Here is a 14,068-nt window from a genome sequence, read left to right on the forward strand (position 1 = left end):
TTGTAAAATGATGCAGCATCATCAGTGTATTTTTGCCTTAATTTCATTGGATGAATATGCAATTTGAGCACAGAGGCAAAAACTTATCAAAAGCGGTCAACTGTTTAGATGGGAGGACACAATGGAGACTCACTTTTACATTTTACAGCGTTTGTCTGGGCCGCATGTTTGACACCACGATATAAATTCTTCTTTATATCCAGGGAGCTGAGTGGTTACTGCGTCATCAGCCGGAACCTTTCTGTCCGGAAATGAATTCGTCGGGCTGTTTAACCAAGCGCACAGCAGTTGCTGTATGGGCAGCCTGTATTTGTGGAGTAAATTGTATGTATTTAGCTCCAGATGGAGATATTAGGGAGCACGTTTGACGACTCGGTGTTTTCGGAGGTCAGAGACCGAGTGTGTGTGTCTCTGTCTTCTTACAGCGCCAAACTGTGTGAGCCAGAGGTGAGAGTCTTACACAGAGACGTTACTACATGAAGATAGACACAAAGGTTAGATTATCCTTCGTGGTGAACACGAACACAGAGCGTTATGTACAGAACAAACACGGAGCTAAAAGACTAAAGTGCGAATTTCTATTGTAACGTTTACGATCTGACATGTAGCTCATACAGGAGAATAACTGTAACTATGGTTTGTCAAATTAGGCTGGTGATTACAGACACTCAGTTTTTAAACACACAAATTAAAGGAAATGAAGTTCATGCTTCTAAATAAGTGCCATAATAAGTACCCTGTGGCATTTCTAGAGGCCAGACGTCTCCCATGTTATTGCACTTGGCTGAGTCTGTCACATGTTTCGTTTACATGGAGAGAAACAAGCAGACAAATCGGATATCCCATCTCTGAATTAAGTGCAAGATTTTAATATTGTTCCTCTCTGATATTTGTGCTGCTCGCTGTAAGTTAAACTGCATTATTATTATTATGCTGACGTTTAAACATAGATGAAGCTGAGTAGCTGCTGCATCAGGGCAAAAGTGGAGACATGTACTTCTCTGGCAGTGACTGACTGAGCAGCATCCTCTAACAGCTTTGTGCTGTGTAGTAAAGTTGTTCCTCTCTGCAGTGGTTTTGTGACAGTGCTGCGCTGGATACTGAAGATTCTCTGGAGAAGCAGAAAGTCTACAAGTTCAGAGGTGACCTGGCTGTGAGACAAGGAAACTATCAGGTACTGTCACTCATTCAATTTAGTCTGTGCTCTCTTACATCAAACACTTCCTCAGAAAGTTTCACTGGGACATGGAGGTCTATTGTAGCAGGTATTTGTATAGCTGATAAACCTCCTGTACAGCTGATGCAAACTAACAGGCAAATAAAAAAAAAAAAAAAGTCCATTCATGACCATCACTTTGTTGCTTTATCAACAGCATCAGTATTTGAATATTTCTGTAAGACTGTTGTAAAGTTATGAACAAAGAAGACTAGTTAGATCATTTTCATATTTCCAGCCCAATAAGTCACCTCAGAAAACAGCAATTTTTATAGTCCCATTTCACACAGCCAAAGAGCACAGATGTAGTCAGCAGTGGTTTACACAGCAGCAACATTTCCAGACAGCTTGGAAAATATTTCCTAAAATATTGACAAGAAATTTCTGTTTCAGTGAAATAATAAAACCTACAGAAGCTGTTTTAGGGTTGGACCAAATCGCACTCTGGGTTTGACTCTTCCTATTGTTGTTGCTGCCACTCTCACTTTTCCACCTTAGCATTTGTAACATTTTAGAAGTCTTGTTTGGTTTCTTTTTGTTTGGTGTGTGTGGGTCAGAAAGCCTTGGAGGCATACAGCAGCTGCCTGCAGTGGATCGCTGACAACAACCTGACCATTAGACGAGATGTAGTGGAGGGGATGGCCCGATGCTGCACCAGACTGGGACAGAGAGACAGAGCGCTGGAGTTGGCCCAGTTACTGGTAATTCTTTACCTGACTGGGTTTTCCATGAGGAGCAGTCAGAGTGAATACTGTCAGCTATCATGTGACCATCCTGTGACTTTTTATCTGTTTTTTAAAAATCTGTCTTCCTTAACAGTGACCCTGTCTGCACTATAAACTCTGAACACTGAGGGTGTGTTCCAAAAGTCCCTCCTATCTCCTCTTTTTTGGATGAAAACATCATTGAGGTCAAGGAAAAGTGGGTAGGATCATTGAAAAGCATTTATTAAAAGAGAAGAGCTCTGCGATGAGAATTGGAACAACCTTACACCAGTCGGATGAGGGATGTTGAAACTAACTCGTGCAGATGGACTACAGAATACAGAATCTTATTTCACCACAATGTGTTTTAACCTCACTCTGCTCGTCATTTAAATGATAACAGCCTGTGAGAAATATCTCTTTGGAAATTATAAAGAAGGAACATTTAGGGCCAGATTTATTAACGTCCTGCAGCACCACTAGGCCTTCTTTTGACATTTTAAAGGTGTATTTACACACGTGGCACAGTCACACAGTAACTGGGATGGACATTTTTTTTTTGTTTCTCTGCACATTGTACACGTCAGCTGTTCCACTCACATTTCAGGTTTATATGGTGGAACAGTTTGTAATATTATAAAGAGACTAATCTCTGCTGCTTTTGGCAGAATGCTGGTTTTTACTGAAGTGAACTCACTGCATCTTTGTAAATAAATTATAGTTCATTGTGAGTAGGTCACCCTGCAATTGCGGCATCACAATAATTCGCTCCACTTAGTAAAACTGTCCCATAGCCTATAAAATTAAACCCATCTTTTTGTCTTATATTAACCAGCTGTGATCCAGTGGAACATACTTCTTTTCCCCTTTTTAGGATTTCTGTGACTGCAATAAAATTCCATCCATCCCTCCCTTATACCAGCTGACCTGAAGTAAAAATAAATTTAAGACAATCCGAAAGTCTTCAATACAGCAAAGGACGAGCTCATAATCTTTACAGCGCTTATATAAATCCATGTCCTTCATGCCATAATCTGCTGATATAGTTTTACATTTTAACAGCTGTTAAAGTCACAGCTGAACTCTGAACATCACACAGCTGGATTAAAAACTACTTCTTGGTGAGTTGTTTCTTCATGAAGTATAAAATACAGTTATAATTAACATTTCCATGATCTGCACCACTTTGTTTATAATGTCAATTGTTTTCATTGACAGTCGGATGGTCTACCGCTCTGAATTATGGTATGCCATCTTCTCCCCTTCGTAAAGGATGTTCCAGTGCATCCTAAGGAAGCAATAAAGGAAGGATTGAAGAGTCACTTTTCTCACTTAGGACCTTAATAAGCAAAAATGGACTATTGGAACGCACCCAGAGTTTGTCCTCAGAGGCTAAAAGCCTGCAGACCAGATTTAGTGTGAACTGGTTTAACTCTGATCCGGACCTGAGTAGTAATATGTACGTGATCTCTCTACAGAGCAAAGATGCCTCCAACACTTGTCACCTAACCAGCCTCCTGCTGCTCAAGGTCAGCTTGAAAAACACACACACACACACACACACACACACACTAGTGATTTAGATTCACCAGTTTAGTTTCCACTACTTGAGAGAGAACCCACCCTGACATGGGAAGAACATGTGAACACAAAGGCCCCAACCAGATGATGGATTTGAACCCACGACCTTCATGCTGTGAGGCAACAGTACTTTTTAGAAATCATTACAAATGAGTAACTTAAATATTGAAGAATCAGTTCCACTGTGTTGTTCCCAGTATTCCTAACACAGACGGCCTTTTCACCCTTTTCTTGCTCACAGTCCCAATCATTCTGTACAAATCTAATGTTTACTTTTTCTCCAAGGTCAGCATCTATGAGCAGTTTGGAGCTGTAGGATCAAAGATGTTGTCTCTGCAGCAGCTGTGTAGCCTGCTGCCCTTTAACCCCTGGCACTGGTTCAGCCTGGGACAGATGTGTTTGCAGCTGCTGGACAGAAACAGAACCACAGGTAGTGTTTGTTTAACTTCCTTGTGTATTGCTATGTTAAATGAACTCTGTTGTACTTTTTTACAGCAGGTTATCAAAGATATAACATTTTCCCTTTGCTGTATTTGTGTTTTTCAAAGAATCCTCCTCCTCTGAGAGCTGCAAATCAACAGATGAGCAGGAGGACAGAGAGGGGCATCAGGAGGAGACCGCAGAACTCAGCGAGGACAGAGTCTGGCTCAAAGCTTGCACTTGTTTCATCAGGACAAGGTACAACATGTTACTGTGACCCCTGTATTTACATTCTGTATGTTCATATAAGCCAAAACACATGCCAGCTTCACAGAAGCACCATCTAAAAATATTCAGACAAATTGTATTAGTTAAAGTTTTCTTGAAAGACGAGCTGGGCTGATGTTTGGTGAATGACTGAAGTTTGTGAGATTAAAATAAGTAAAAAAAAAAATCGTTTGAACATAAAGAAGTAATGTGCCCTAGCCTCACTTGTTTTAAAAGCCATCACACTGAAAGAAATCGTCAGCCTAGATCAGCTGTCTCAAACTTACATGAGCTGTGCCAGACACGTGGCAGCACTTCTGCTATAATTTTGTTCGTATTTAACAAAATAAAAATGCAGACATAAGTGTTCACATTAGTTTTTTGACTGCTAGTGAAAATTGTTTTCTTTACAAATAACTCTCCTACTGAACTAACACGGCCAATCCCTCAGCATGTTTGTCTTCTCTGCTCATATTGCCTTCATAATAAATCATTTTTTGCTTTTTAAAGAACTTATTTTAACATTGCACTCAACAACAAACAAATCCTTCCTAACAAAAAAGTAACTTCAAGGGCCAAATTTCATTATAGTTCTTCATGCCAAAATACGGGCCGCAAGTGCCCCCCTGGTCTTGTGTGAATATAATGAGATATACAGTTCTTATCCTAACAGTGAGCAAGTTGCTGGATTACAGTATCCAAAACAGTTAAGACATAACTCTTACTAAATGAAATATATACAATATGACAACACAAAATAGGTCAAAAAGGTGACACTTACACTAAATAACAACATTAGTGAAGTAGAAAATGGAAAAAAATAAAAAATGAATGAAAACCTAAATTTAATACAATACAGAGCTTAATATGTAAGATGGTAACAAATAAATGCAGTTATTGTGGTGTGAAGTGGACCTGAAACAGGTGACTGTCCAATAAGTGGTGCAGAGTGTTGTATGGATCCTTTAATTATCCACAGCCACAGTCTTTTGGATGATGTCTGTGCCAGCTGTCAAAGGTTTAGGCATAAAAAAGACCAAGTATAGACCAATAATACAGGGTATAATATTAAATATAAGAGTACTCACATTGTCTTGCTGCCTCCTACAGACTCCTGTTGAGAATCCTACGACAGCAGCAGTCCTCCTTTGTGCTTCAGCGTAGTGAAAGAGTCCTACAGATGACAGAAGAGGCGTTACAGCGGCTAAACCCCAAACAAGAAACCCTGCAGGCTCTCACTGAGGTGAGAATCCTTCTTGCACACATACTCTGAAACCAGTTTTTATAGTCCCACGATTCTGGTCGGAGGGGTTTTCACACACCAGACTTGCTCCTGTTGAGTTCGTCAAGATCCTGATTGGGTGTCAGTGGAGGTGGATAACATAAGCTTCTGCTAAATGTTGACTGGTTGACAAGTGGGCTTGATTAAAGAAAGTGGTGACAGTAGATTTACAGGAATATGGAGAAGTTCAAAGACAAAAAAAATGTTATGAAAAGCAAAGACAGTGGCTGTAGTGGACAGCTCATTGTTTTTAAGACTCTGGTTTACTTCAGCTCTTTGTACACGGTTGGCTGGTGGACCAACAACAGCACGAGCATCAGTGGCCCACAGACCGTTTGTACCACATACTTTAAAGACTGCTTCCATCTGGCAGCTTGGCTCTCTGCAGGCAGACGGGACATGCCGTCTAGCTGGACTACAAGACCTGCTTGAGGAGGCTTAAATTCCAGGCAGTTTGGGTTAAATTGGCTCATTTTTACACACCAACATTATCTCTCTTTGGTCTTCCAGGTGATGTCAGAGGACCTGATCCCAGAGAAGATGAGGGAGGACTACCAGGATGGGGAGAACCTGACCAGTGTCTCTTTGCACAGCTTCACACAGCGCTGGTGGAACAAGATCTTACTGACAGGCGTGTTAGAGACTGATGGGCAGCAGCATGAAACACAATATCCTCATGCTGCAGTGTTGACTGTTTACAAAGGCGCACACAGACAGGAAGGAAGTGAAGAGCCAGCTGAAGATGGTTCAGACAAGCAGCACAGTGAATATGGTCGTCATTAAGCCTACAGACTGAACCTTCACTATTTCATCCACTTCACGGTGATAAATATACGGCAGTGCCTCTGATCTGTATCAAACCATGAAACAAGTGAATTATTTTAACTGCTTCATTTTGTGCTTAACATGTTTAAAATGTGTAACATCTCCGCCAAAGAGGTGATGTTTTCTAACAGTTTTATGTTTTTAACAATCCATTAAAATTTGGCTTACATCCATCAACATCTTCAAGGTCAACTTCATGATTTATTGGTTGAAAACTGACAAAAACTGTGAGACTGTGATTCCTACAAATGTGGTGTATATTGTCAGCATATAGAAAGTAGCACGAAAGGATTTAAAATATCTTCGACTGACAGAATTGATAGCTCTGCATGTATATAGCATTGTTATCTAAAACTGTGTTTTTTACTTATATTGTTTGTACTAATAACATATAGGTATATAGAGAATGATATATGGTGATTTTAAATATCTTGTTACTTTAGACCTCTGAACTTTCCTTCAAGGCCAACGAAGGTCAGACTTTCATAAAATGTCATTTAAAAAAAACCCAAAAACAAATCTTAAATTGATCCTGCTTTTGTTTGTACTGAAAACATTTAGGGAATGATAAAGGTATATGGGGATTCTAAATATCACATCATAGTTTGCATCCAAATATCATGTAACATTTGACCTCACTTTTACACGTCACTTCTGCCTGTCTCTGAGGCTGACCCCAGAATGCATTTAAATGCATTATATCCTACATAATGTTTGTGTAATCATAGTAAACATCTGTCATTTTACTGCACTACAAACTTCTTAAAGTACTTTTAAACTTAACAAAGCAAAGATTGTTTTGGTTCCAATTATACATATCAGTAAAATAGTTAGCATCATGTGGAGATATAACAATTTAATTAACCCATTCCAGGACCTTGAAAAGTGTAGAGCGTTAAACATTTATGAAAGCTCTTACTAAATCAGGCACTGTGACCACTGCTGCAGTGCAAAATGAACAACTCTGATAGGACTATGAGGATTTGTAGTTATGTTCCTGCTCGTGCAGGATCAGTGAGTCTGTTTAAAATCAAGCAGCTGACATGATAATGGAACAGCAGCATATCTACAGGAGGACAGAAGTCCGAGATCTGCATCCAGCTTTGGAGAGGTAAGACACTCTGTTGATGGGATACAACTGTTTATAATTACCTTATATGTTTAGTCTTTCTGTATTGTGCTGGACAAATCCACTTTTCTTCAGGTATATTTCAAATAAAAGATAATCTTTTGCTGTAATCAGATAAATCACAATTTGATATTAATTATGCCACAGCTTTTTAATCCTTTTAAAGCATGCAAGCTTTTTCTGACTTGTTTTACCTTCAATCATTTCAGGTGACACAACAGAAGCTAACAGAAAGAATAAGGTGGGTAGTGGGATTACATCAGACAACAGAACAGACGACAGGAAAGAAAAGATTGAAACAATAATATAGAGGTAATTGTGTGTCAAGGGCATTGAAAGGCAAGAAAAGGGAATAATGGCAAGAAGTAACAGATGAAATATTATTAGAAACATACAGCAGATAAAATAAAAACTGAACACATCCCCAATTTGTTTTTCTAAAGGTGCTATTGGCACAAAATTCTCATCAGATGTCGATAACAACCAATCCAATTCATACATGCAAAGAAATCAAACCATAAATATCCATAAATGAAGCTCTGTGTAATAATGGGAAATGACATAACTGCCTCCTTTATTCTACTTGTGTGCTGCTGAATGTGACCAGAAGTTTGTAAAAGATTATGAAGGGGCTGAAGAGTCTTTCTTTTTATTTAGACATTAAAACAGTAATTCTTTATATCATTATTTAATTGACAATAAAAAAGAGGAATTACAAATAAATATTTCTGAAACTATTAATCCATTGATGAATGATAAGTCAAGTCAAGTCAAGTCAAGTCAACTTTATTTGTCAATTCTACCACATGTACAGGACATACAGAGAATAGAAATTTCGTTACTCTCAAACCCTAGGTGAAATAGAAAATGAACATTTAAATATAAGAGAGTGATTAAAAAATGCAAATAAAATAATTAAAAATAAAAATTTAAATAAATACAATACAATTTTACGTATAACAAGAAAGCTATGCAATATACAATATACAATATTCAAGTAAGGATAAATGACATTGAGTGTAAACCAGGCAGAGTAGTGCAAATAAGCAAATAGTGCAAATGGAGATTTAGTAATATACGGTAAGAGATAGTATAACAACAAAGTCTTATGAGATAATGGCAGTCCAATGCTCCACAAAGTGACTGGTAACTGGTGCAGGCCAGTGAGTGAAGTCAGAGAGTGTGTGTGTGTGAGTGTGTGTGACAGAGTTCAGCGAGACCGTGAGGGAGAAGAGGGGAGAGGGGGCAGAGTCGGAAGGGAGTTAAGCTTCCTGACAGCCTGATGGATGAAGCTGTCCTTCAGTCTGCTGGTCCTGGCCTGGAGACTCCGCAGTCTCCTCCCTGACGGCAGCAGCTTGAAGAAGCTTTGCATTGGGTGCGTGGGATCAGCCGCTATGCAAAGGGCTTTTTTAGTGAGACGGGTGCTGTAAATGTCCTGGAGGGAAGGGAGAGAGACACCAATGATCCTCTCTGCAGCCCTCACTATGCGTTGGAGGGTTCTATGACAGGACGCATTGCAGGCTCCAAACCACACAGCGATGCAGCTCGACAGGATGCTCTCGATGGTGCCTCTGTAGAAAGTGTACATGATGGGGGCTGGTGCTGGTGGTAAAAAAGAAAAAAAGGCTTAAAAACGTTTTTTAACAGCAGTAATGGCAAAGACGTAATTTCTTAAAGAAGTTGCTAATTTTATCCATATTTTCTCATTATTATTCCGATTTGTGTCAAAAAAAGTTTATCAGATTTACAAATTATTAGATTTATTAGATTTACAAATTTCTTTACAGATTGGAAAGTTAGAACAACACAGTAACACAGTTACTAATGTGGCAGACATGTCGTCTTTGGCCTGCTGCAGAGGAGGGGTGACGCCGTGAGCTCACAGGGCAGCGTGGAGGCGGGGAAGAGCAGGTGTGCTGAACTGGACTGATGAATGGAAATTTATGTCTTGAAGTGAGATGGAGCAGAGGGAAAGAGACAGCTTCAGAGAAGTGACAGTTGCACTGCTATCGATAAAGCTGAAGAGTGAATCCTTCGGTCCTGTGTCGCAACTAAATAACATAACAAGAAAGGAGCATTAAAAATGTTAAACATTAATTTTGAATAAGGAGTGGCAATAACTGAGCTAATAGGCAGTATAACACAGAGCACTCACTGTAAAACAAGATGAACAGCTGATTGTTTGTGGTTTAAAATTGACCTCATAGCTGACAACAAAAGAATAAGAACACATTTTTAAAATTATTGTAAAAGTAGAACAGAGTTTATCATCTTATCTGCATCTGCCTCTGATCAATAACCTGTAGCCCCTGCTTGCACACTGCTCCACCACAGTCCACAGTGCTTCACCTCCTCAGCTCTCCTCGGTCTCTGCTCTGGATTTCACTCTATATTTGCTCAGAGTAGTTCTCCACACTCTAGAGTCTGCGCTCAGTTCAGCTACGGTTACCCAAAATTCAGAATTTGATGAATAAATCTATTCTAGTAAAAGTCATAAAATATGAGATGATGGATTTTAATTTAACAGAGTAAAATTCCACGTGGAAATACCAAAAATAACAAAATCTTTTTAAAAATCCAATTTAAACCGAGCAATAAGTAAAGTGATCAAAAACTCAAATTTGGAATCGAGATTTTTTTAAGTGATATGTAAGATAGTGATTCATCGTGACAAGATTGTTATTACTGTTATATCAAGTGTGCATGGGGGAAATTACTTAACCACCTGTTGAAGGCAACATGCTAATATAATGCTAGCAAGCTCATTACAATGACGGCTGTCAGTCCAGTCATTCCTTATTTAGCAATGTACTTGTTCTTCACTCAGCTGCATTATTTACCCATCTAGTTTCAAAATAAATGTAACTTTCTGTACTTAGAAAGCTTTCCTCCTGGCAGCAGTGAGAGGTGAGAAAATCTCTACAAGATGCACATAGATGTCACTGAACATACGTCACTTTCAGGAATTTAAATAAAACTGAATATGAATATGAATCACAAGCCTCCTTTTTTTCTTTCAAGCACACCAAATATCGACCCTTTGAAATATCTCTGAATATCTTTTTATTTAGTCAGCCTTGACTGGTAAAGTTAATTTCCTGGTATGCTAAAGTATTTGCATGTGCTGCTACTTGGATGCATGCACAATGTAGGTTAAACAGGGTGATCATAAGAATCATGATATGTCCAGAGATGCAAATCAGATGTAAAAGACTGGGAATGCTTTGCCTAACAGCCTCACTCTGAGTGTTAACAAAAGAAATTTATATTTTCATGTTGGCATCTCTTTTTTTTCTTTAAAGTAGACCAAATGTCTACCTGTTGAAATGTCACTGAATACCTTTTATTCACACAGCCTCCACTGGTGAAGTAAATTTCCTGCTATGCTAAGTATCAAGTATTTGCATGTACTTGGATGCACACAGAATGTAGTTTGAACATGGTGATCATAACAGTCGTGGTATGTTCACATCCGCAAATCAGATGTAAAAGTCTGGGAATGCTTTGCCTACTGAACATAACAGCCTCACTCTGAGTGTAAACAGGAGAAATGAATATTTTCATGTTTTCTGCTATGAGGGAAGTGACAGAAATACAAATCCAGCTCTGACTCAGAGAGGGGATCATATCAACATCAGTGTGTCTACAGAAAACTCCAGAGTGAGGGTAGAAGTCTTTTCTTTCTCTTATTAGAGGACACATTTGTGCAAAGAGTCTAAAGTAAAGATGCTGTGGAGTCTGTTGTTCATCACTTTGATTGGTAAGTGGATCATTTGATGTTCCTGCCTGGCACAGTGATGTTTCAATGATCGTTATAAAGAATGAAAAAGATCAAATATAACAGTTCAGTTTTACTGTGAGTTGATCCAAACTGCTCGATAAAGCAAAAGTCGTTTCATTTAGTTTAAAGAGGATTTGACTTTAGTAAAGCCAGTTTCATTATTGAAGGATGGTTTACATTCTGTGCTTTCTGCTGTATTACCAAACAACAATATCAGAGCTGGCAGTAATTCACTCATTCTTACATCGTTCTCTGAAACTTCACAGGAAGATCAACTCAACAGGGTCCAGGTAAGAGTGCATTTCTAATCAGTTTCTTCAGGTTATATCAAAAAGTATGATGGTACTTCTGTTGTGAATATACTTATTTGTAAAGTATTTAATTTTATGCCTTTTTAATTATTTTTATATATTTTTTCTCCCTTTATTTATTTGTGCATCACAGTAGACGCCATATCTGTGGGAACATGTTCCATGTGGGGATTTTTTTTTTTTGGGACTGAAGCAATATTACAAATATCTGTATAAATGTATGATATAAATGTAAATTTATATTGAATTATGTTCTGTGATACGTTATCACTGTGATTTAGAAATAAATGCTTTGATAAACAAGCAGTCTTTGATGTGTGGGTGGGAGTGTAATATATTACAGGGTCATCCTTCAGGATGTTTTGAGAGTCCAATTATTCATTTCATTAATTTTGATGATTTATTTTCACCAACTGCGTGTGTGTGTGTGTGTGTGTGTGTGTGTGTGTGTGTGTGCGTGTGCGTGTGTGTGTGTGTGTGTGTGTGTGCGTGTGTGTGTGTGCTAAATATGTTTGCCACAAAAGATTTAGTCAGATTATGAAGTCATAATTCAGATTCATTATTTAGGAGTGAAAAGGAGATTTTGATAAAGAAACACTAGAAGACCCGGTCTGAAGTATTATTACCACTGACCTTGTTTTTTTTTTTTTTTCCAACTTTACTTTCAGTTACATCATCAGGATGTAGTCCAGGATGGGAAACTATCAAACTGGATGACAAAGTGGCATTTCAGTCTTCATTCTACACAGATTATTATGGTGTCAACTACACTGCTGACAGAGCTTTGGACGGAAATTATTTGACAGGTTCCTTCACTGAATATGAGACCATCACCTGGTGGACAGTTGACTTATTGGGTCTATATGAAATTTCCTGCATCACCATTTACAACATGGATCATTTCAAAGTTGATCTAAAAGGCGCTCGCATCCTCATCGGGAGCTCATCTGAGAGAAATGCTGCTGACACCACTGAGTAATACCTTCATCTTACTTTGAATCATTCTGTTCTCAGTCAGGCTCCAGCTTGTCCAATGTTTTTAGATAATTATAATGAACATTTAAATGCATTTCAACCCAGTAATACAGTAACACAGATAGCCCTGTATCAGTTCTATCAGATGAAATAGGAGGTCTAATATGGTGTGATGTGGTTTGGAGTAATAATCAAGTATATGTGAAGAATATAAAAATCTTTATTTATTCTCATTTTCCTTTGTTGTTTATTTGTAGGTGTTTTCCTTCTTTCTAAAATGTTCTCAGACAGCAGCTCACATTTATTATCCAGCTGTTCGACTGTCTCCACTGTTTACAGCATGATTTAATCAAACAGAGCCAGAAACTCTTTCTGTAAATCTGTCCAACCTTTTGTCTTTTATCACAGGTGTGCAAAAATAACCACAACTACTAGTGGAGAAAATAAAACATTTAACTGTGAAAATGGACCAAAGTGGGGGCGTTATGTAACTGTGTACAAAAACACATCGGGAGGATTTTTAATTCTGTTTGAGGTGACGATGAAAGGCAGAAAAAAAGGTACAATAAAACATTCTTACCCACTAAGTTAACTTGTCAGTCAGTAGAGTCAATATAAATGTGTAAATGTTGACAGTAAGAATTATGTGCTTGAATCAACGCAGCATGTTAGACACTCAGAAACACTGTTTGGTTTGATGCTTCTAAGTTTCATGTTTTTGATGTTTTTCCTTTTAGAGCCCTTTAAACTGATTAAAGAGAAGAAGACATGGGCAGACGCCCTGTACCACTGCAGAGAGGAACACATGCATCTGGTTTCCATCCTTGATAACGAGACCCAGGTCTGGGTTGGGTTGGAGGCTCAGAAGGCTGACACTCCCTTTGTCTGGCTGGGTCTTCAATACATCTGTGGCTTCGACTTCTGGATCTGGGTCAACGATCAGTGTGTATTTTTTGATCAGTGGGCTCCAGATGAGACAAGAACAGCAGTCTGCGGCATGAACGCTGCCATGAGTACAAGTGGGAACCACTTGTGGTACAAGAAGTCTGTTTATGATAAATATAATTTCATCTGTGCAGTGTAAGAAGATCCATGGATTGGTTTTGTTTATTCAGTTAGACAGGTGTCAGTAGTGGCTTGTTGGGTTGTAGCAAACTTTCTTCTAATAAATCAAAGGTGATGGGTTCAGGCTCAGTGTAGCAGGAAGATAAACAGTGGAGAAATTAACCAAAACTTCTCTATTCACACTCAGAAACATGTTATTATATATTACTTTTGATTGTATTTCATAATACACTGATATGATGATTATATGAGACTTAAAAAACTTAAGCATTCAGTGTTTTCTATAATTTTGAATTGACATATATATATATATATATATATATATATATATAATTTCCTTTAGTTGTAAATGGATTGTTGGCCTTTGAATTGTTTTACTCGCGTCTGTCATGTTTAAACCTGCTGAACAAATAAAACATAAACTGGAAAACAAATGTTTGTCAATTCAGTTTATTTTTGTTGGGATGTTTGTCAAGTTTACAGACATTCAGTGACTGTGTTTGTGTGTCAGA

General features: G+C 38.3%; 2 protein-coding genes across 3 annotated transcripts; both read left to right on the top strand.

The window, feature by feature from the left end:
• Nucleotides 1-249: 249 nt before the first annotated feature.
• c11h8orf76 (chromosome 11 C8orf76 homolog) lies at nucleotides 250-6,472 on the top strand. 2 transcript variants are annotated; one of them, XM_084945093.1, is made up of 8 exons: nucleotides 250-447; nucleotides 1,073-1,174; nucleotides 1,774-1,917; nucleotides 3,399-3,449; nucleotides 3,787-3,931; nucleotides 4,050-4,179; nucleotides 5,299-5,431; nucleotides 5,981-6,472. In XM_084945093.1, the coding sequence occupies exons 1-8, from the start codon at nucleotides 343-345 to the stop codon at nucleotides 6,251-6,253; spliced, it is 1,083 nt and encodes a 360-aa protein (XP_084801219.1). In that variant the 5' UTR covers nucleotides 250-342; the 3' UTR covers nucleotides 6,254-6,472. The 2 variants fall into 2 exon arrangements, with proteins under 2 accessions (XP_084801219.1, XP_084801220.1); XM_084945094.1 differs by having other exon boundaries at nucleotides 379-494.
• Nucleotides 6,473-11,765: 5,293 nt separating this feature from the next.
• Nucleotides 11,766-13,729, top strand: LOC146377386 (uncharacterized). Its single transcript, XM_084944528.1, has 4 exons — nucleotides 11,766-11,772; nucleotides 12,185-12,491; nucleotides 12,900-13,051; nucleotides 13,229-13,729. The coding sequence occupies exons 1-4, from the start codon at nucleotides 11,766-11,768 to the stop codon at nucleotides 13,573-13,575; spliced, it is 813 nt and encodes a 270-aa protein (XP_084800654.1). The 3' UTR covers nucleotides 13,576-13,729.
• Nucleotides 13,730-14,068: the final 339 nt, after the last annotated feature.

The sequence above is a fragment of the Perissodus microlepis genome, chromosome 11 (genome assembly GCF_051167445.1).
Source record: "Perissodus microlepis isolate ML-2025 ecotype Zambia chromosome 11, ASM5116744v1, whole genome shotgun sequence".
Classification (NCBI taxonomy): Eukaryota; Metazoa; Chordata; class Actinopteri; order Cichliformes; family Cichlidae; genus Perissodus; species Perissodus microlepis.

Bases quoted from the DNA above. Each gene is read 5' to 3' on its own strand.
- LOC146377386 (XM_084944528.1), top strand. The intron at 12,492-12,899 runs GTAATACCTTCA...CTTTTATCACAG, and splicing joins AATGCTGCTGACACCACTGA to GTGTGCAAAAATAACCACAA. The intron at 13,052-13,228 runs GTACAATAAAAC...TTTTCCTTTTAG, and splicing joins GATGAAAGGCAGAAAAAAAG to AGCCCTTTAAACTGATTAAA.
- c11h8orf76 (XM_084945093.1), top strand. From the start codon at position 343: ATGGAGATATTAGGGAGCACGTTTGACGACTCGGTGTTTTCGGAGGTC. The intron at 3,450-3,786 runs GTCAGCTTGAAA...TTTTTCTCCAAG, and splicing joins CCAGCCTCCTGCTGCTCAAG to GTCAGCATCTATGAGCAGTT. The intron at 5,432-5,980 runs GTGAGAATCCTT...TTGGTCTTCCAG, and splicing joins CCCTGCAGGCTCTCACTGAG to GTGATGTCAGAGGACCTGAT.